Source organism: Lissotriton helveticus, chromosome 1_1, assembly GCF_964261635.1.
Source record: "Lissotriton helveticus chromosome 1_1, aLisHel1.1, whole genome shotgun sequence".
NCBI classification, from domain to species: domain Eukaryota; kingdom Metazoa; phylum Chordata; class Amphibia; order Caudata; family Salamandridae; genus Lissotriton; species Lissotriton helveticus.
Window position 1 is genome coordinate 1998907527 of NC_136057.1, and position 20096 is coordinate 1998927622.

At 45.3% G+C, this 20096-nt stretch overlaps 1 protein-coding gene across 3 annotated transcripts in view; it reads right to left on the reverse strand.

Annotated features, from left to right (window-relative positions):
* Nucleotides 1–19813, reverse strand: part of LRRC39 (leucine rich repeat containing 39) — a 200631-nt gene extending 180818 nt beyond the window's left edge. Inside the window, exons 1-2 of one of the 3 annotated variants that reach the window (XM_078644464.1) lie at nt 19688–19813; nt 11381–11581 (exon numbers count right to left, since the gene is read on the reverse strand). In XM_078644464.1, coding sequence (XP_078500590.1) covers nt 11381–11508 — 128 coding nt within the window. In that variant the 5' untranslated portion in view covers nt 11509–11581; nt 19688–19813. Of the gene's footprint in view, nt 1–11380; nt 11582–12148; nt 12230–19556 lie in introns of those variants that run through there. The other 2 variants (XM_078644470.1, XM_078644477.1) reach the window with 2 other exon arrangements.
* Between the last annotated feature and the right edge of the window lie 283 nt (nt 19814–20096).

Genomic DNA, 20096 nt, shown 5'->3' on the forward strand with positions numbered 1-20096 from the left:
AGCAGAGCTAATTGCCCTCACACGAGCATGTATCATAGCAGCAGGAACCACGGCAAACATTTACACGGACAGCCAGTACGCCTTCAGGGTGGTTTATCATTTTGGGCTCCTATGGAGGGAAAGGGGATTCCTGACGTCCCACGGTACGCCCATCCTTCACGGAGATTTAGTCTCCGCCCTGATTGAAGCAGTTCTTCTCCCCAAACGATTAGCAGTGATCAAATGCCAAGCACACAAGAAGGTGACAGACCTAGTCGGACAGGGAAACGCACTGGCCGACACCACTGCCCGAACCACAGCTGAGAATAGGACAACGACACGCATGTATGTGACCAGGTCACAAGCAGAAAAATGGACCGACGCTAGGGAAACAATCAGGGACATCCAATCGGCCAGCACACCACACAAACTGACTGAGTGGGCGCGGGTGGGTCTAAGGGACGATGAGGACTGCTGGCGGACAAAAGACACGAACAAATGGTTGCTGCCTGATGCATACTTGATCCCCATACTGACCATGGCACACTCCCCTGCACACATAGGTTCTGCCCCCATGATTGAACTCATCTCCAGAGTCTGGCACAACAACAAGATCCCCGACTCAGCCAAACGCCTGGTCCAGCAGTGCCTTATCTGCCTACAACACAACCCCGGGAAAGGAACTGTGGTACCCCGGGGAGGGTTTGGGATCCCCGACCACCCCTTTGAGGTCCTTCAGATGGATTACATCCAATTAGAGAGGTGCCAAGGCTTGAAGTACGTATTGGTCATTGTATGTGCCTTCAGCAAATGGGTGGAAGCCTATCCGACCCGTGATAACACTGCCATGACTACTGCCAAAGTATACTGAAAGAGTTTTTCCCTCGCTACGGCCTTTGTCGAATTTTATGGAGCGACAATGGCCCCCACTTCGTAGCTGAAGTTATCCAACTAATCCTGAAGGGGTTGGGGGTAAAACAGAGGTTCCACGCAGTCTTCCACCCCCAATCCGCTGTCCTGGTTGAACGACACAACGCTACACTGAAACTGAAACTGTCAAAAATAGTGGCCACCACAGGACTTAAGTGGCCAGATGCCCTTCCACTGGCATTACTATCGATGCGCTCCACTCCCACTAAGCACCACTTGACCCCCTACGAAGTTGTGTTTGGGCGGCCTATGAACCTCTGGACTGCCCCCAAACCGACCTCCATTCACGACGTCCCCGACGTCCTGTTGTCAGATTATTTATGCAAATGAACTAAAACGTTGTCTGTCATTCATCAACAGGTGCAGCAGGCCATCCCCGATGCTTCCAGGGGTCCCGGTCACGATATCCAACCGGGGGACTACATCCTAATCCGGAACTTTCAACGAGCGAAGAGTCTGGAACCCCGGTGGACGGGCCCCTGGCAAGTACTGATCACCACTCGGACGGCTCTTCGAGTGGAGGGGAAAAAGAACTGCTGCATGCACACCACTGCAAGAAGGTTTCCTCGACCCTGGCCACGACAGACAACGTCAGCACCCAAGAAGAGCTCCTGAACAAAGACCGACCATCACTGAACTGCTATCCTGATACCGAGGCACTTGAACTTGCAAAACACTCTGATCCCACTGTGCCATCTCGAGAAGGGTATTTCCTGCGTCGAAAGGAGGGAGCTTCGGCTAAGTAGGCCACTGACTAAGTTAAAAATCTCAGAACGGTGACCCAAAGCAACCAAGGGTTACCCGGAGAGAAGCTAAACAAAGTCTGTGGTTCTGCCCACTACCGAGCACCTTGAAGATGAAGATGATGGAAGCGCCAGATAAGAAGATGATGGAAGCGCCAGATAAGAAGACGTCGGAAGCAACAGGAAATACCCACTACAGGAACCCAAACACTGACAATTTGCACAAATCAAAGACAATCGCTTTCTTTATTGTCTTCCTCTTCTGCCTCCTCCTCATGACTTCCTTCTGGATCTTGGAGGAAAGCACACCCGCTCACCAGATGTTGCCAACCACTGTCCAGCCAACCACCATGAAAGAGCACCACCTGATCACCCTTTCACCTCAGCTCCGAGAAAGGCGTAGGGAGTTCTGGAACAATTCCTTCGTACAACTGTTGCACCAGCACAACCTTGCTGCAAATGCCACGAACTGCTGGATCTGTGGGTTGCTCCCACATGCTACCGGACATTCCATCCCCTTCATCCCTTCTCCTTTCTCAGTTCACGGCTCCTTCCTCGCCTGGTTGATCCTCATGCAGGAAAGCCACAAGGACAACGCCACTTCTGGTCAAACCGTGTCACACTTCTACTATGGGTTCTGGCTGAACAAAATAAAAAAGACGTCTGCTCCCTTTTGTCCTGCAATTTCAGGTTCAACTTTCCTTACGAACATCCCTGCCAAAGAAAGGGTCGAAATGCAAGTGCTCCACAATCCAGCCAGACCCACCTTCTCCCACCTGCGGAAACAAACGGCTGCCACCCTGACCGTGGCCCTGTCTGTCATCAATGTCACAGGACTCGTATGCCTCGAAGGACAAGGAACGCAGCTGGTGGGTCACAGTTCTTGTTGCATCACCAAAACATTGGTCTCAGCTGACCCCCCCTCCTTTGTTGCTTCCCCGAATATGTACTTTGTTTGTGGCACCAAAGCTTACACTTGGCTCCCAAGAGGCTGGAGGGGTACGTGCTACATCGCCTTCATTCTCCCTCCCACGTATGTGGCTTCAGCCAACCACCACCGGCAAAAGCGCGCCGGAGATGTTGAACAAGCCGACTCCACCGGAGCACAGTTCCTGGATGCAGCAAAGGGACTTGTTCCTCTGTGGGGACCAATGGCAAATAGCCGCGCTATCCGACACCTGACTCAGGCATTAGAAACAACCATTAACATCACCGCTGGCATCCTTGCTAACAACACGGCTGAGCTTCAGGCAGTCCGCCTGGTGGCTCTTCAAAACCGTCTTGTTCTAGATGTGGTTCTGGCCGACCGTGGAGGTGCATGCCGCATCATCGGCTCCAGCTGTTGCACCTACGTGCCAGATAACTCACCTTCAGTCTACAAAGCAATCGAACACCTCCACAGACTGTCCTCGGAGGTTCACCAGGAGCAGGAAGGATGGTCGCTTGGAGGCTGGTTCTGGGACACTTTGAAGAACTGGGGGTGGAGATTGTTCACGTTTTTATTGATACCAATCATGATACTATGTGGGTGTTGCTTAGGTATTCAATGTTTACCACCTTTATGTGCACTCATTTCCAACTGTATGTGCCCAAAGACTTTGAACTTTAAAAATGAGCACATGAGTCCCCTATACGAGATAGAGGTGCGTGGTCTCATGGGGATTGATCCGAACTGACAAGCTGGCGAGACATGTTAAAGGGAGGACTGTGGAATTTTAGTTCGTGTACTGAACATCATCTACGCCATCTTGCAGACTCACGTATGAGCATACACGACAGCCATTTTAGGTACCATGGTCTCCCTGTTCACGATCGCCCGTCAGCACACTTCCCTGAACCTTGCAAGCCTTCCCCGCGCCTCCTGGCTGCCCCGCGCTCACATGCACAAGTCATGAACCCCCCCCCCATGACTCTGTCTCAGGGAATCACACCCTGCGCCTGACCAACACCTCCTTTCCGTCCATGAATACCCCTCCTTTGATGACCCCTTCCTCTGAGCCCGACTGCCTGTACGAACCGCTGGTCATCCCTTAGCCCGAGGATACAGTTTATTGCCCACTACTGTATGCACTCGCCTCTCCTGAAAGAGACCACTATTGATCATGACGTCCCCACCCCCTGAGATTCGATCAGGCGCACACATTCCAAAGGAATCGGCAGAACACTCAGCTGCGTGATAACCCCTCCTAATCATATGAGGGGAAAGGGCTTCTACTGTTGTCATGTGTTGGAATGGGCCGGAACTGGGGGGGTGCCGGGGATGTCGTTCTCATACTTCACAATGCCCTTGTTGTAATAAAGAACGTTCACATGTCTTAACCCAGGGGATAAAAGACCAGGTCTCAGAGAGGTTGAGAGAGCACCTCGAGACGATACCTTGTTGTCTGATCTGATGTGTTCTACTCCGACGGAATAAACTTGTTTCCTGTCTTCCTGTCCCCAGCGCCTGCCTCTTTATTGAATAACTTCGTATGGTATTAGAGGCGTTTTACGCCGGGCAAATTTAACTTAGGAAACATCTACTGATAGCGCCTGACCATTTTGAATTGATCTTTATCACATGTTTCTGGAATGGATGCATGAGTTGACTGAGCCACCAGACCCCATTGACACTTGTTGGTTATTGAGAACCCTCAAGCAAAGAGACTGAGAAGAATCTGTCTTTTACTCTTAGACTTCTCCTTGTATCTGGAGGCGTTTTAAAGGATTTTCTGCAGATTAACAACTTTGGTTGAGAGAATTGCTTTATCACATGTTTCTGGAATGGATGCATGAGTTGACTGAGCCACCAGACCCCATTGACACTTGTTGGTTATTGAGAACCCTCAAGCAAAGAGACTGAGAAGAATCTGTCTTTTACTCTTAGACTTCTCCTTGTATCTGGAGGCGTTTTAAAGGATTTTCTGCAGATTAACAACTTTGGTTGAGAGAATTGCTTACTCCCCGGGTTTTGTGCAAGGATATATTGTCCTGGTACATGGGGGGTGCATGCTGTCTGATGAGTTGGTAGGTGTTATGTTGTGTGTCCACTTGGGCCGGGGGCTTGCTCTGCAGGGTCAGCAAATAAGTAGGCCGTACCAATAACAGCACAATCAAATGGACACTCACTCACACAAGTTGTGCGGAACTGTCCAACACCGGGCTGTGCCATTTTATTTCTGTCTTAACCGCGTGCGCGCTAGCGGTTTTCCCGCTGTACGCGGCGGTTTTGAAAAACCCGTGTTACATGACGAGCTGAGCTCATCATGAGTGTACGAGAGGCGTAATTCATGACGAGCTCAGCTCGTCATGAGCGTCGAACGGGTTAAGGTCCCATGACCTCACGACCCAACCACCTCTCACTAACAAGGCTGCGGGATCACCTAGGACACCCTTTGGCCTGCAACACTACATTCCTCCCCATCATGGAAAGATAGAAGAAAATGAAAATCAGACCAATCACAAGTTTAAAAACATATGCAGATAACTACAGCTTTTGCGTACGTAATTTTTTTTTATCAATTTCAGCATGCTGGAAAACCTGATAAGTCATTGGTGTTAAGTATCCATCACATAGTTATGGAACCTACAGGAAAGAGTGGGGTTACTCCGGAGAGTGTGGCAAGGCAGTACAAGCCGACATTCGGCAAGCCTGGGTGTCGGGACTTTTCTGGTGTCCACTACAAGGATTCCGTTGCTCCTTTTTTCCTCCTCCTCACAGGACTGTGGTTTGTGACTCATGTTCAGGAGTCAAGTGGTTTGGCATCTCTGACCCTCCTGGATGAAAGGTCAGTGGCTCAATCTCCTCTACCGGACCACCGGGTTCTTGGCATAGGTGGTCTGCTACAATGTCCTATTCTTTCCACTCTCCACTGCCCCCTGAGGTCAGATGGAAATGTTTGAAGCTGGAGGCATTACGCGTAACTGACTCCAAACTCCTCCTAGCCGACAACTTATTGCCCTAGATCTGGGTGACCCACAACGGCTTGCGTTCAAAGGGAGTTTGGAACTTACTCCTGTGGTGTTGGTCCTTCACTAGCACCCAGTCTTCCACCTGCATGTTGAAAGGTCTGGCCCTTAGTCTTGACATTTGCCGGTTTTGGTCCATCTGTCAAGAGGGCACTTGAATGGCCAGCGTGGGAGCCTCAGTTCATAAAGAATGATGCAGGATGGCAACTTCGACCATCCGGCCCAAGCAAAGAATACTGGGTGCCACTCCGTTGGTGGTGTGGGGAGTTAGTCAGTAATCTTTGCGGAAGGTGTAAATTGACTTTTCGGCACACTGTTGCTCTGCTTGGGCAATGCGAATGGTCTTTGTGATGGTTCGTATATATATATCGCTACTTCCCCATTTGCTTGTGGCCACCTAGGAGTGAATTTGCGATGCTTGGCTCTCCGTTTGCTATTACATGCTCACTGAAAGGAGGCCCATTATAAGTTTGCAGGTCTGTGATCAGGCCACGGGTATCCATGATCTTTTCAAACTTTGGTATGGCCTCTTCTGCAGACATTGATCCCACAATCTCCACCTTTGGGTATTTAGAGAAGTCATTGACGACTACTAGTAAATGTCTTCCATCTGGGAGATTCCAAAATCAGTGTTAGTGTGGTGCCATGGCACTTCAGGGATAGGCTCAGTGATGATGGACCTAGGAGTGGTCTAGGGGGGCTGTGGCTTGACTCGGTCGTCCAGTCCTGGTAACCATACTTTATTGCAAAGTCTGTTCTTTGTCTTGACGATTCGTTAGTGGGAGCTGTGTGCGAGATCCATGATTCATTGGATTAGGCTTGTTAGTATGCATGCTAAGGCCCTCTTCACAGACGCCCTTCCACTGTGACAGTAAGCTCATTCCTTATGTGGTTCAAAGATACCAGTGTCTGTCAGGCCGTCTCTGTTGTTTGAGACAGTTTTGAAGTGACAGTGTACGAGCTCCCTGACTGAGTCACTGTGATGGCCAGTTGGAGGCAGTCATCAGTCTTGGTGAATTCCACGATATCCACCAGGGTTATGGGGAGGGACTTAGACAACTCTACAACCATCCTCGCATATTTTTCAGTGTCAGCCACCTCTTTCTTTTTTTGGGGCATGGCTGCACGGGTGTGCAAAGATAGAGAGTCTGAGGGATCGTGTGATCCAGGCTTGTGCTCCACTAACAACTGGTAGTCTTGTAGTTGAAGGATCCATTTTTAGATCCTGGAAGTAGTCTTTGTTGAGGATCCTTTAAACATCAGGATTAGTTGTTTGTGATTGGTATTTGTATTTGTGGCTAAGGGATGGCCATATCAAGATAGGTGGAAGTGCTGGCAGCTCCAATGTATTGCAATCACCTCCTTCTCAATATGGGAGTAGTGCTGCTCCGTGGAAGTCAGGGCTTACCTAGCATAGTTGATAACAGCCTCCTCTCCGCACTGCTGCCTATGGGAAAGCACGGCCCCTATACCAGTGGGCTGGCATCCACCGACAGTTCTGTGTCTATGCTGTGAGGCAACTTACAAGCATGTCTGCTACTCCTCAAGTGACATAGATCTTCGCCCTTGTAGAGCGGCTTTTTTGTGCAGTCGCGGCTGTGAAGTTCTCCAGCAAGGGGGAAGCGCATGGTGGTGCCAAAGGCATACAATTTCGTGGTCATGGGGTGAAGGGTCAGCGGGGTGAGCATTGACTGGTGCAGCTCCAGTGGCAATATGTCAATTGATGCTCCTGTGTCTATGAGCACAGTGACCGGTTGGCCTTTGATGGTGATTTAGCAGCAGGGTGCTGTGTAGGCCTGTTTCTGGGCTGGGTCAACAGCATGGATCATGTGCACTAAGCCTTTTAAAGCATTGTCGTGCCTTTTTCACCGGGCGTTTTGGCATGGAGTTGAACAACAGACTTTAGTGTAATAGTTCATGTTTCCACAAGCCAAGCACTTTTTTTCCTTCGCCTTGAAGTCTCCGATATGTAGAGTTGCGTCGCCGCACCATCGACAGGGCCTGTTGGTCGGGGTGTTCCTAGGGCAGTCTTTCTTGCCATCATGCGAGGTTTGCATAACTTGGTTGACGGTTTCTGTCTTTATGAAGAGTTGCCTCCATGTGGGATACACATGACTTAAAGAGTTCTTTCGACCTGACCAGTGTCAGGATGTTCACCAGGGTTATGCGGGGGACCTGAAGTATTCGCTCTTGTAAATTCGGCTAAGAGCAGCCCTGGATGAACTGTGCGCTCATCTCATCTTGTTCATCTGGGTGGGTAAAAGTGCTAGCAAATTCTCATAGCTGGGCGTAGAATTTGTCCATTGATTCTTATGGTATCTGCCGGGCCTGGCGGAGAAGGACCTGCTCCTAGTTGGAGGTGGCTGAGGCTCAAGGTGTGTGGTCAACGCTGCTTTGATGGTGGCATAGGTGTAAAGAGGGCCTGCTCCAACTATGTTTTTAGAGAGTTTGTGGATGGCTTCACCTACCAGATGGAGGAGCAATGTATGTTTCGAGCCCCACTGCGGCAAAATACATTTCCTGTCTTTCTACCCAGGTCCTCAATTTTGCTGATTGGGAGGACGGGGTGTCGGTGATGAAGAAGGGTTCTAAGGTGGGGCTGGATGCCGGGGGGGAGGCAGTTTTTTTCTCCCTGTGGGGCAGGGGCCAACTGAGGTGGAGTACAGGCTAAGTGCCTAGTGCTGCCATGAAGTAACATGAGCATTTACTGTAGGGGCAGCTGGCACACTGGCTGCAACAATAATGACCAACTTAGCTGTGGCAGGGCTAGTTTGGCAGGTGGTAGGCCTCCTTTTGGGAGTGGAGGTGCTGGCTATAGCCCTTGCTTCAAGGGCAGACTGGGCATTAGCAGTGACCATGATGGTTCGCTTGCCCAGCTGTTATTGTTTCTCCCTCCATCTCAGTACTGCTTTATAGAAAGGCACGAGGCTAGGCCTTCGCGTGGGTTGGGATGCAGGGCCATTTGGGGTTACAGGAGGCTCCTGGGCATAGTTTTGGAGCTGAGTTTCTCTTGAAGTGCTGTGAGGCTGCTGCTTGACAGTGCTGGCGGGATGAGGCTGTGGTGCGGCAGCATGCAGCTCACCTCTGAGAGGTAATGGGGTCTTGCACGCAGAAAAGGTTAGTGCGCGTAGCAAGGCAGCGCCACAGGGGCTGGGTGTTCAGCCTTGGGGTGCACTGTTGCTCATCCCCAACTGCTATGTCCTATGGCCGCCTGAGTCGGGGACTTGCACGGAAGGACAGCAACTGAGCAGGCTGCCTCACTAACGGAGCAATCAAATGGACATTCATGCACACAAGTAGCATAATGGTGCGGAACTGCTCAGTACCTGGCTCCAACCTTTTTTGTATGTTCTTCAGGTCCCATGACCTCCCAACACAACCATGCCTCACTACCAAGGCTGGGGGATCACCTGGGACACCCCTTGCCCTGCAAAAATCCAGTAGAAAGGACTTCACTATTTCTTCCCCTCATTTCACCTGAATATGAGGCTAGAGAAGGCAGAGGTAGCTGTGTTCACACTTCTTGGTTCTGGATAGGATGGTTTCAGTTTCTTTGTCGAATGGCAGTAGCACCTCTATGGTGGATATTCACTTCATCTGCCATGTGGAGTGGGAAAGAAAAAAAAATCTCTGTGATCTGTAGCTATGTAACTAGAAATTGAGCCTGGAGGGCTGGCAGTAAAAGGTTACCTGCAGGGAACACTCCTTGATGTCATAGCAGACAACATGCTATAGAGCATGCTTCAATGTTGATGTGCCTCAAAAAGGTTATCTCCTTTGGACTATTGTATACTGCCTGTATTAACTATTTCTACAAGAAGCCTTTGTGAAGGTTCCTTCTCTGTCCTTTCTCTAATTAGGAGATGGGAAAGTTTGGTGACTGGGTTGCTTCGCAGTGTTTCTAATTTCCATCTCTGTTGATATCGTTAGTACCCATGTGAGATCTTCCTTCAATTCTGGAAGCTTACAGTTCATCCATTTAAAACTCTGAAATCAATTGAAATTACATTATTATCAATTAAGTGTATTTTTTTAGTAGCCATTACTTCAGAATGTTGTTCTGTATTGTTTCTTACCCTCTCCATTCTCCTCCATAGAAGCCAATTTACATTGGCTCTTTGTGTGTTACATTGACAAATTCAGTACCAACAATCGAATAGTAGCACATAATGTGTGGGTATCAGTTGAGGGCAAAAAGACTTTCACTGCTGCTATAATTTGTTTAATAAGGTTCACTATTTCATAAGCCTATTCTTCAGCTCTTGTATCTCTTCTACTTCTGTGGGCCTCGCATCTCTTGCTATTTGGATGCAGGCTCAGTCTACAAGGAGGAGAAATGCATCCTTGGCTGAGGTCCGAAAGTTCCTCTGTCAGACATATCCAGGGCAAATCATTGGCTGTTCCCACCGTGCTTGCTCAGCATTCCATACTGAAGGTGGAGAATACCAAAATATTCAGGTTCAGTTCTTCACATAGGTTTTCAGTTAATTCTTTATTTAATCTGCTAAATACAATCAACACATTTGTTTGCAGAATTTCAAGACTTGGGGTTTCATTTGGGGCCTGATTTAGATTTCGGCAGACTGGATACCACATCACAATGGATATCCTGTCCGCTGAAATATAAATCCCATAATATCCTATTGGATTTTAATTTCGGCAGACTGGATATCCATCACTTTAACCCATCTGCCGAAATGTACATCAGGCCCTTCGTGTTTAGTGGATGGGCAGCCAAATCACTGGGTTGACAGCTACCTTGGCCTGCAGGCCCAATGTTGGTCTGTGGACCAAGTCAAAATTTGACGGGTTTGTGGCAGGCCTTTCGTCACCACTGTGGGAGATCATTTTGTGAACGGTAACCGTGCCAACTGGTCCACCATGCCATGGCGGTTCAGCAAATCATTTAGAATTTTTTATTCTCCAAAGGTAAATCCCTAAAGTGGGACCTTGTTTTTGGAAAGTGAACAATGTTCCTGATGCTCTGGGAGCTTTCTCCCAATGGGTAGGGATCAGTGATGATTTTTCCCTTTGGAACAGCCATAGAGTGAATATTGGCAATGGAGAAAACAATTTAAATGGCTGACAAGCTGCTAGATGACATACCTTACATAGAGCGGGCCACTGAAAGCCAAATCAGCCTTCAAATGCTTACATTTGTCAATGGTAAGGGTGCCTCCGACAGCAGAGATGGTGGCTGGCTCTGCCATTTTAAACACAACAGATCTCTTATTTCTGATAATACGGGGGAAGTAAGAGTTTGGTGAATGAGGCATTTGCCTGTTTATTGCATTAGATGATTCACCATCAACCTCTAAATTGAGCCTCTTTGTTGCCTTATTACTTGGCCAAAAGCTAACTGGTTTAGTATGCCTCATGAGTACAGAGTGCGTAAAAGAAGAGAGACCTACGAAATTCATAGCTGACTTCCAAGTAAGCTTTGTTACTTGTAGTCCTATTCTAACTGGCTATAGCCCCTATGCCCTGACCTCCTTCCAGGGGTGGTGGGCATTTGGTCTGAAAGGATCTTGGATAATATTCAGGTTATATCCCTGGAGGGAATGCCTGAAGCAGTAAAGTTTCCTATCCAAAATGTGGACTCCACCTCATGAGTACGGAATGTGAAGAAGAAGACTATTACAGCACTAATTACAATGAGTAATCTAGTCATAATGTGTTCTTTGGATGTGTCCATCACTTGGAATCAGTAGGAAAATGCCTTGGTTTGCAGACTACAGAAATAGACGAGTTCATGGTTTTATCTTTTTTTATGAACTTACCTCTTCACTGAGGTTTTCTCTCGTGCTACTTTTTCAACTTGAAGCTTTTCTTTTTCCTTCTCAATACGCCCTTCCCAAAGGGCCTTAATGTTTGTAAACGTCCCAAAACACACTGTGACTCCTCTCATTTTGCTTTCACGTGGCTGTGTGCCTTGTCGAGGGCATTTCCATGTCACTCTCCAAACATTTTAAGGCGCTGGCCTACATCAACAGAAAAGAGATAAGCTAATGAACACACTCACCTGAAAAACCTATAATGATGTTCAATATGCAAAGTAGTAGTGGGATAGAAGCAAGAAAATTAAAAAGCAAAGAAGGAAACACAAAGCGATAGCACATCTAGGTAAATTATACATTTGCAGGAACTTGAATGACAGTTTTTCAATTTACCAGAAACTAAAATAGGTCAATAACCAAGGTGATGTTCCCTTGCCTCGGTGCTTCTGTCACACATGTTGCTGTTGCTTTAGAACCCCCAAAGGCAGTAGGTTTGGTCTGCAAGCTGATAAGCTATACCATAGAATGTTTTATGTCCCCTCCTTTAACTTTTCTCCGGATTCCTTTTAATCTCTTTTTCCGTAAGTCCCTGCAGGCTGGACAGATCAACAAAAACTGCCTTAAGTTCTCATTTTTTCATCATAACTGGGATTTTCAGAGTTTGGACAGTTTTTGCACCTAAAATCAGCGCCCAGAGGTAGGATTAAGGTTATTTGCCACATTCAAGATGTCCCGCAAAGTCATCTTATTGAACTGTCTGAGTTTCTTTACCTGCTTTTGGTTTTCAAGACTTTGATGTCATTTCTTCAGTATGTTCAGTGGGATTGCACAGGTGCTTGATTTGACATCATTATCAATTGTCAGAGATTCTGTATATCAGGAATACCAATACAAAATATTGAACAGTCACAATATCTTCAACAGAATATCGAGAGACATAATATCACATGGTATGTTTGTATACATTTTGTATACCTAACTCCCCATTTACATGTCTTGGTGTTATATATATATCTTCAAGGTAAACAGATGTGGAGTTAATAGTAAATCCTTATCTCCCTCTAGCCACTTACCTGTTTGGTATATTGTCCTTTGATATTCTGGTCATGATATTGTGACCTTTCTATATTTTGTCCTCGATATTCTGGTCACGATATTGTGACCTTTTGATATTTTGTCCCTTGAAATTCTGGTCACGATATTGTGACCTTTCAATTTTTTGTCCTCGATATTCCCTATCATAATCTGATAGGCAGGCTATCCTGTTTTAGGTTTAAACCTATAATAACTAATAAAACCCCACCGAAAGGAAAATAGCCCTCACCAGTAGGTTAATAACGGATAAAACCCCACTGAAAGGAAAATAGCCCTCAACAGTGTAAAGATATAAACACTGGAACAAACACCTGCACAACCACAAACTAAATGCCATTCAAAGAGAGGAAAAGGGAGAGTTAATATCATTTTTATTTCTTCCTGAAGGGGCAAATATAATGTAACTTTATTATACAAGGTAGCAGCAAGAAAGAAGGGGCTAACATTATTCTGCTTGAGTTTTGTTGTTTATGGATGTCACTAAAATATTGTTTCTGCTTCCTTTTGATTTTTTCAGTTGTGGTCTTTGGTCTAAAGATGCAGGATTTAGAAGTATGTTTTAGGTCGTATTTAATTATTTTATAAACTGTAGAGAATCAGGGAATATCAAAGTCATATTTGATATTTTGGCTACGTTTGATTCTTTCACTGATAGGTAAAATGGCTGGTTTCATAAGAATCTTTCCCAATATGTATCATCGCATTGAACCATAGAAAATTGGTGAAACCCTTTGATACATCAGCTCCCTTTTCTAGCAAGTCGGTATGGATAGTATTACATTGGCAAACACCCCAGGCTTTAAACATTCAATGCAAGGTGTGGTGACAAGTTGTGTGAAAAGAGTGCTGTCAACAAGCATCTGGGATAGTGGTGAAAGCATGACACCAGACTTTTGGAAAACATTGAACGCACTACCACTTGGAATGCGTCTGCAAAACATTCATACCAAGTTCAATAAAGATTGGAGTGATATTGGTTTTATTTGCAGTAATTCAGCTATGTATACGAAAATGTTCTGTGATGAACTGTGAAAATTAAATACCTGAGCTGAAGTGCCTCTCTGTAGGAGATCCTTGCCACTTGCTAGATGGTATGCTGAAAGCATCTTTACAATCTTCAGAGTTAATGAAGAATGATATTGACTTGGTAGTCCATTTTGGTCATCCCAACTGTGTCATATAGATGTTGGTTCTCTGTCCTAGAGGCCATGAATGCTGTATTATTGAAGTGGCAGTCGTTTACAGAGTTTATGCTTAGTGATGATGGCATAGGCAAGAAATGCGAGGATCTTTGGTCGCATATTAATAGTGATGTAAAAAAAGTACACTCTACTGCATTCTTAAATTTTTATAGGAAAACATGACTGTTGTAGTAGACACAATCATAAAACTAGAGTGTGAAAACACTCTTGCCTACCAAGTGTTCAGTGTTAATTGGTGTACATGTGAAACATCTCCTTGAGAGTAGGCTGGCGACACTTTAAGTAACTTTGGCACTGCAACATACTAGAATGTTTTCCACTTGATAAGCAAAGAAATGTTGAGGAGTAATTCAGGAAATTTATTTTACAACGCATGAGAAATGGCTTGCAATGATGCATAAAGATGTCCCTTCACCACCATGGTATTTGAAGTCAATTAAGCCTCACTGTAGAAGTCTGGGCAAGTTCTAGAGCCCTTCTATAAAGGGGAATTTTCACCAGAATTTGAAAAGTACTGCTTCATTTCTGACCACTTCAATAACTCTGAGGGCATATGTGCTCAGTTCAACGCATATGTTGCTGAACCTGTCCCAGAGAATCACAATCTTCAGGTGCACCAGTATTGGCATGGAAAGCAATATCAGTGGCCAGTGTTAGCAAATTGTGTACTGGCTGTTTTGGCGTTGCTCATCTCTAGTGGCAAAGCAGAGAGGGTCTTGTCACAGATAAAAGTTTACGTGGGACGGAAAAAGCGAGCGTGTCTGACCAAAGACTCACAAAAGAAGTATTTTTATGGTGTACCACAGTAAGTTTGAAGTGTAAAAATGTATTTGGACCTCATATGCACTGTACGTACACTGCCTGTATACCATGTATTATCATTGCAGAAAGCAAGCAATAATAAAAGCAAACCGTTCCATAACCCTGGGGAAAAAACTGTTTCTGTTGTTTTTAATGGTGTGAAAATGTGTGACGACTGATAACCACTGTTTTTTAAGGTATTGAAAACACTGATAAAGCCCCACCAGAATTTACAAAAAAAAACAGAAACTGAAAACAGGAAAGCCTACTTATAGGCAAGCCCACTTCAAAGTTGTTTTTCCATTGAGACGTGGCTCTTCGATGCCATGTCCACTAGACTGTAAGCTACTCTGGTGCTCCTCTCAATGGAGGTCTTCACACGTGGTCCAATATCATTTAGTTAGAGGAACATTCTTTCTGAGTAAGATAATTGAAATACTGACAGATGTTTCTTTGTGTTTTCTAGCCTCCGCATTTTGATACTGTAGGTGACGATTCAAGCCATTTGGACAGCATTATTGTGTAAGCTTGGGTTGTGATTGGGTTGACAAATATTTTCACAAATCTCTCAATTGCTGTTTCAGACAAATGAGATGTGGTCATTCAAGGTTTTCTGAGACCATATCACCAATATAGAAAAAAATGTTCTTTGCAGTCCTGTGTTTCCCCCGCTAGGATGAAGCAAACTGCTGTTCCCAATGCCATCTTCCACCAAAAGATCATCATTTTGAGGGTAGGGGAATTTTGGTGTTGTTATAGTTGGAGAACCATTTTGCTGCTTTCACTTGGGCTCCCAATGCATTTGGAGTCCCAGTCAATGAGATGGAATAACTGCAGTAGAGATGAATCAGAGTCCCAAGGGTGTTCACCTTTGGTTCATCTGTAGATTCCATCAGGACCTTGGCATACGTATTGTTTATCTACAGGGAGATGTGCCAACCAGCTCATTACAAAACAAAAAATATGTAATTAAGTACACTCTGCAATACTATATATATGTTATAAGGATTTTATAAGTCATTGCAGAATCAGATAATGATATAGTGGAATACGGCCAAGTTCCCTCCTAAGAACATGGAAACTATGTCTTGCAATGTCTTTTTTGATGAATCTTGGGTGGCTAAGACCCTGTGAAAGTACAAATTAGAGGCGCGGACGGAGAGGACATGGATAGTGCTATCCTGAGTGGGTTGTGTCCAAGAGTGGAAGTCCCAGTCGGCCATCTGTGGTTAGCCCCAACCAAGGGTGGCTAGAGACTGTGGTCAGGATGATGTTTTTTCTGCTATAACTGACCCAAGAGACTGAATGAGAAAGCACCATATGTGCAGTAAGCAACAGAGTCTGAGTACCCTGCCTGTCAGTTTTGCTGCATCCCAGCCACGAGGTTTTAAAGGTGGAATTTTTTTTTAGAATTCAGTTTTGTAAAAATAAGATGCAGAAAGCATGATCCGGAACAACGCACCAGGGGGAACTTGGCAGAGGCTGGAAGAGAAGGCAAGATAGTGGGCAGGGTAGCGGGGAATTTGTGCAATGGGTGAGGAGCAAGCCAAATGCATTGCTGCTATGGGGAATTTTCGGGCTAAGGGTATCTGCAATGTGTTTCTATTTTTAAGGCCAATATAATTAAAGGTGTCTAGGCATAAGGGTATGCTAGAGAGGAGGTTTACGGTTACTATTGTGGCGGTTCTGACATATGAAGGAAATTTTTGAAGTCAATGACTGGGGTGCATTTCTGTTTTGTGCACATTAGGGTGCACATGAAGTCCACAGTGAAAGTAGTTTTGGAGGCAGGTCTGCATGGCTATAGGTCTTTGGACATTTGTATTGGTGATCTTTACTAGCACTCTATTATTGAGAAAGCCAGTGCCTGGTCAGGCAGATTTGAACTCTTAGTGACATTACACATGGCCTAGCAATATTGACAATTATGCAGCATCTGCAGTTGCCGTGTAATGCAGGCTTATCAGTTAAGCAGACACTGATCTTTCAATGTTATGCTGCAAACATGTTTGATACTCAGTACCTGCTGTGCTTCACCAAAGAGCTCATGAAAACGACGTGTCTGGGGCTAAGAAAATGGAACATTGGAAGAGATTAAAAGTTATGAAGCTAAGAAAAAGAGTGTTGGCAGAAGTTAAAAGTTAACAAGCTTTGCTTCATTGGAAGAACTGCAACTTTGCATAGACAGACCACATTGACTGAAATAGGCTGGGAGGACAACTGAATCGGGTTTCACTTGAACCCTACAGCGGAATGCTATTGGTAAGTGCCCATCCTTTGAGTGTAGTCACATTGAGGTTATTGTTACAATAGATGTAATTGTCGACCCAGGGTTGGTTAGTGACTAAAAACAAGTAGGTGAAATCTAAGCATTAATCTGGGACTACAATTGACATAGACAAAAGACTGGAGCTATTAATAGTTTCTCGATATGGCTCTAGTTTTTACATTTTGTTCTTGCTTTGCACATAGAGTGGCCAAACTCTGCACCCATGAAGCAGAAGAAGGCTGAACCATGCTCTGGCCCGGACTGGCCGTTGCGGGTACCGGGCAATCCCCCGGTGCGCCGCAAGGGTGGGGGCCGGTTTTGGGCCCTGGGGGCCGTTTTTGTTACAGGTCCATTTTTGCAGCAAACCGGCCCCGGCAAAGAGCTCGGTCGCACACCCAGGGGGCCGGCCGAGCACTTTGCCAGGGCCGGTTTTGGTTCTCAGTCCGGCCCTGACCATGCTGGGAGGTTGGAGGCACACTGAACAATGAAAGTTAAATCTTAAAAATGTAACATGCTCAAAAACGTCACTAGAGGTGGAATTGCAGTTTTCACATTCCAATGTGGCTTGTGGGCTACCTTAACTTTCTCAAGTAAAAATAAAATTGTTTCTTCGTCAAAGTGGTAAAATGTGATCACGTCCTCGTTGAAAAAGCCAAACAGAGTCTCACATGGATGTTAAGGGTGCTCCTTTCAACTGTGTACACATGTACCTCGTGCAGGCACTGCAGACCCTGCTCAACTTCTCCCATCTGCTCCCCCTCTGACAGCAAAAGTACCCAAAAGCTGCCATTGAAGTACTGTTTCATTGCATGCATCACTAGCACACTTCGCCTCACGGTGGAGGGGAGAGGGCTAACCCCAGATAGCATCCTCCTTAAACTTGAGGACGCCCCAGGGGGGGGCTAGGATGAATTAGGTGCCCACCACTCCTTTTGTGCTTAGATGCTGGTTAAACACAGCAGCAGTAAACAAACACATGAATACCAAACTATTGACTCTTAACAAAAAAATACACCAAGCATCTTTCATATCCACAGTGAAAAATAGAAAACTCTATTTTGAATATAACTATCAAGTACAAAACCTCTATTTAAAAATGTTTGTCATTTCGATTTATATAAACTGAAGAGCTTTTAATTTGTTGGACAGAGATAATCGTATCCTATTTTTCGTAGAGACGTTCTTAATCAAACGTATTAAATGAATCCTTACTATAAGCTGAAGAATTCCGTAATATGTGGAAAACATAAGCAATCACAAAAACTAAAACTGAAATAAAAATATTCTTAATAATGACCGTATAATTAGGTTTGTTAGTGTAAAATACTCATGTAATGAAGAGGTCACTATAGAGCGCTGGAAATATATTACATAATCTCAATCTTTATTGCACAGTCACATTTTTAAAATGTATCACAAACAATTGCCTTTGATTTCATATGTCACCCTCGATATCAAATTGATGACTTCAAATTATAAACGATAACTTCAAGAATGGGCAGATTCTTAAGCAATCTCCGCATTCCTCAATTTATGTTTAGTTCCATGAAAAGTATGTTTCATATGTGCAAACAATTAAATGTTTCGTAAGCCAAGCACTATTCTTCATGTGACTTCATTTGATGTGATGTCACTGTGCACTGCTCTGCTAATTTGACCCCCTCGATGTTTTTCAGCTTGTGCCTTATTAGATGTGTCTAAACACTGGACGAGACCACTTCTGACAGTGTGGGGTGGCTGCTCTCCCGACCACGAGTAATACCTCACCACCAGACAGGACAGCCGTGCGCTGCATCCAGCGCGGCCACAAATATTTCTAAATCCGCCTTCCAACAGGTGCAGCATGATTGGAGCAGCTCCTTGATCCTCGGACAACTTGTTATAAATGTTCTGCATATAACTCAGAATAAACGTGGACCATGACGACCACAGGCTGAAGGCCGTGTTCTCACAAGAGATTATAAAGCAAAAGTGTGTGTGTGTGTTTCAGTTTTGGGTTTCTGCGTGGCTACCAAGTGTGGTGTGTGACTACTTACTTTTTAGCTAAAAGACTTTGCATGCTGAGCTTTTTATACAGTGCTAAAAGTGAATGTGTGTGTTCCATAACGCAAAGAGTTGTTTGTCAAAACACCCAAACTACCTGAAGATGCCACCCATGCCAGGGAGTACCTACCAGCCGTGATGTTCAAGATTCTAATATGCAATATGTCATACTATCATGCAAATCACAAGCCAGAGGAGGTAGGTGCTCATACCAAATTGGATTTCCCACTGACAACAAATTAAGATTCGGCTCATAGATAGAGGTGTTCAAAGTTGCACCCTTCAAAATGTCTATGGGAAACTCTGCAACTTCACAAAGTTTGCAAACTTTTTGCTTTGCCACATTCAGCCTGAACATTGTAAGTTTGGTGACAATGTATGTAGCATTTGTTCTTATATTGACACTAATTAAATGTTTCTGCATAGGATATACTACTCAGAAAACGGTAAATGTTCTTCTGTACATTCCCACTGTGCAAAGAAAAGCTCTTTAAAAGTTAAACGTGGATAGCAAAATTCTGCATACACTTTCAGACGGCTGTGTTCGACTAGATTGGACCTATCTCGCTACTTGGTGAGAATTAGATTATCTCGTTATGTAGAGAAAACTTTTGCGTTGGCAAAGATGAACCAGGAAACTATGCTAAGACCAAAAGCAATGAACTTTGCAGATATGTGGTGCCATAAAAAAAACCACAACCCAAGTGATCACTTCATGAGGTTGAATTTCAATGACAGCTTTAAAATGCTACAGACGGCTAAGAAATACCTGCATTAAAGGCGTGCAAGTGTTTTGCTGTTGAAAGTAGTCCAGACATAAACCCCAGAAACACAGCAGCGTGCCCAAGCCACGAGACGTCTTGAATAATTCTCTCGCCCATATATTGAACACGGACGTACCTGACTCGTGTCCTGCGGGTGGTATTTCACTCAGAACTCACAGCTCTGGCGCGCGGCCGCAGAGAAGGGCCCGTGATCCAGTGTCAGGGGCACCACTGAGAGGCATTAAGACCCTTCACTAAGGACGCGATAAAGTGTAACGTGACCCCAGCCCGAGTCTAATTTTATCCCATGACAAAACCCAGAATAGCAGGATCACAAGGCGACTCGAGCGCTGCTCAGGCAGCGTCACACGACAGCACCGAGCAGTGACTCTCGTCTGCCCTATCATCTCAGGGGAAAAGAGAGCAGCGCCGTGACGTCAATCATCTCAGGGGAAAAGAGAGCAGCGCCGTGACGTCAATAATCTAAGGGGAAACGAGAGCAGAACCGTGACGTCAATAAGAGAGCAGCGCCGTGACGTCAATGA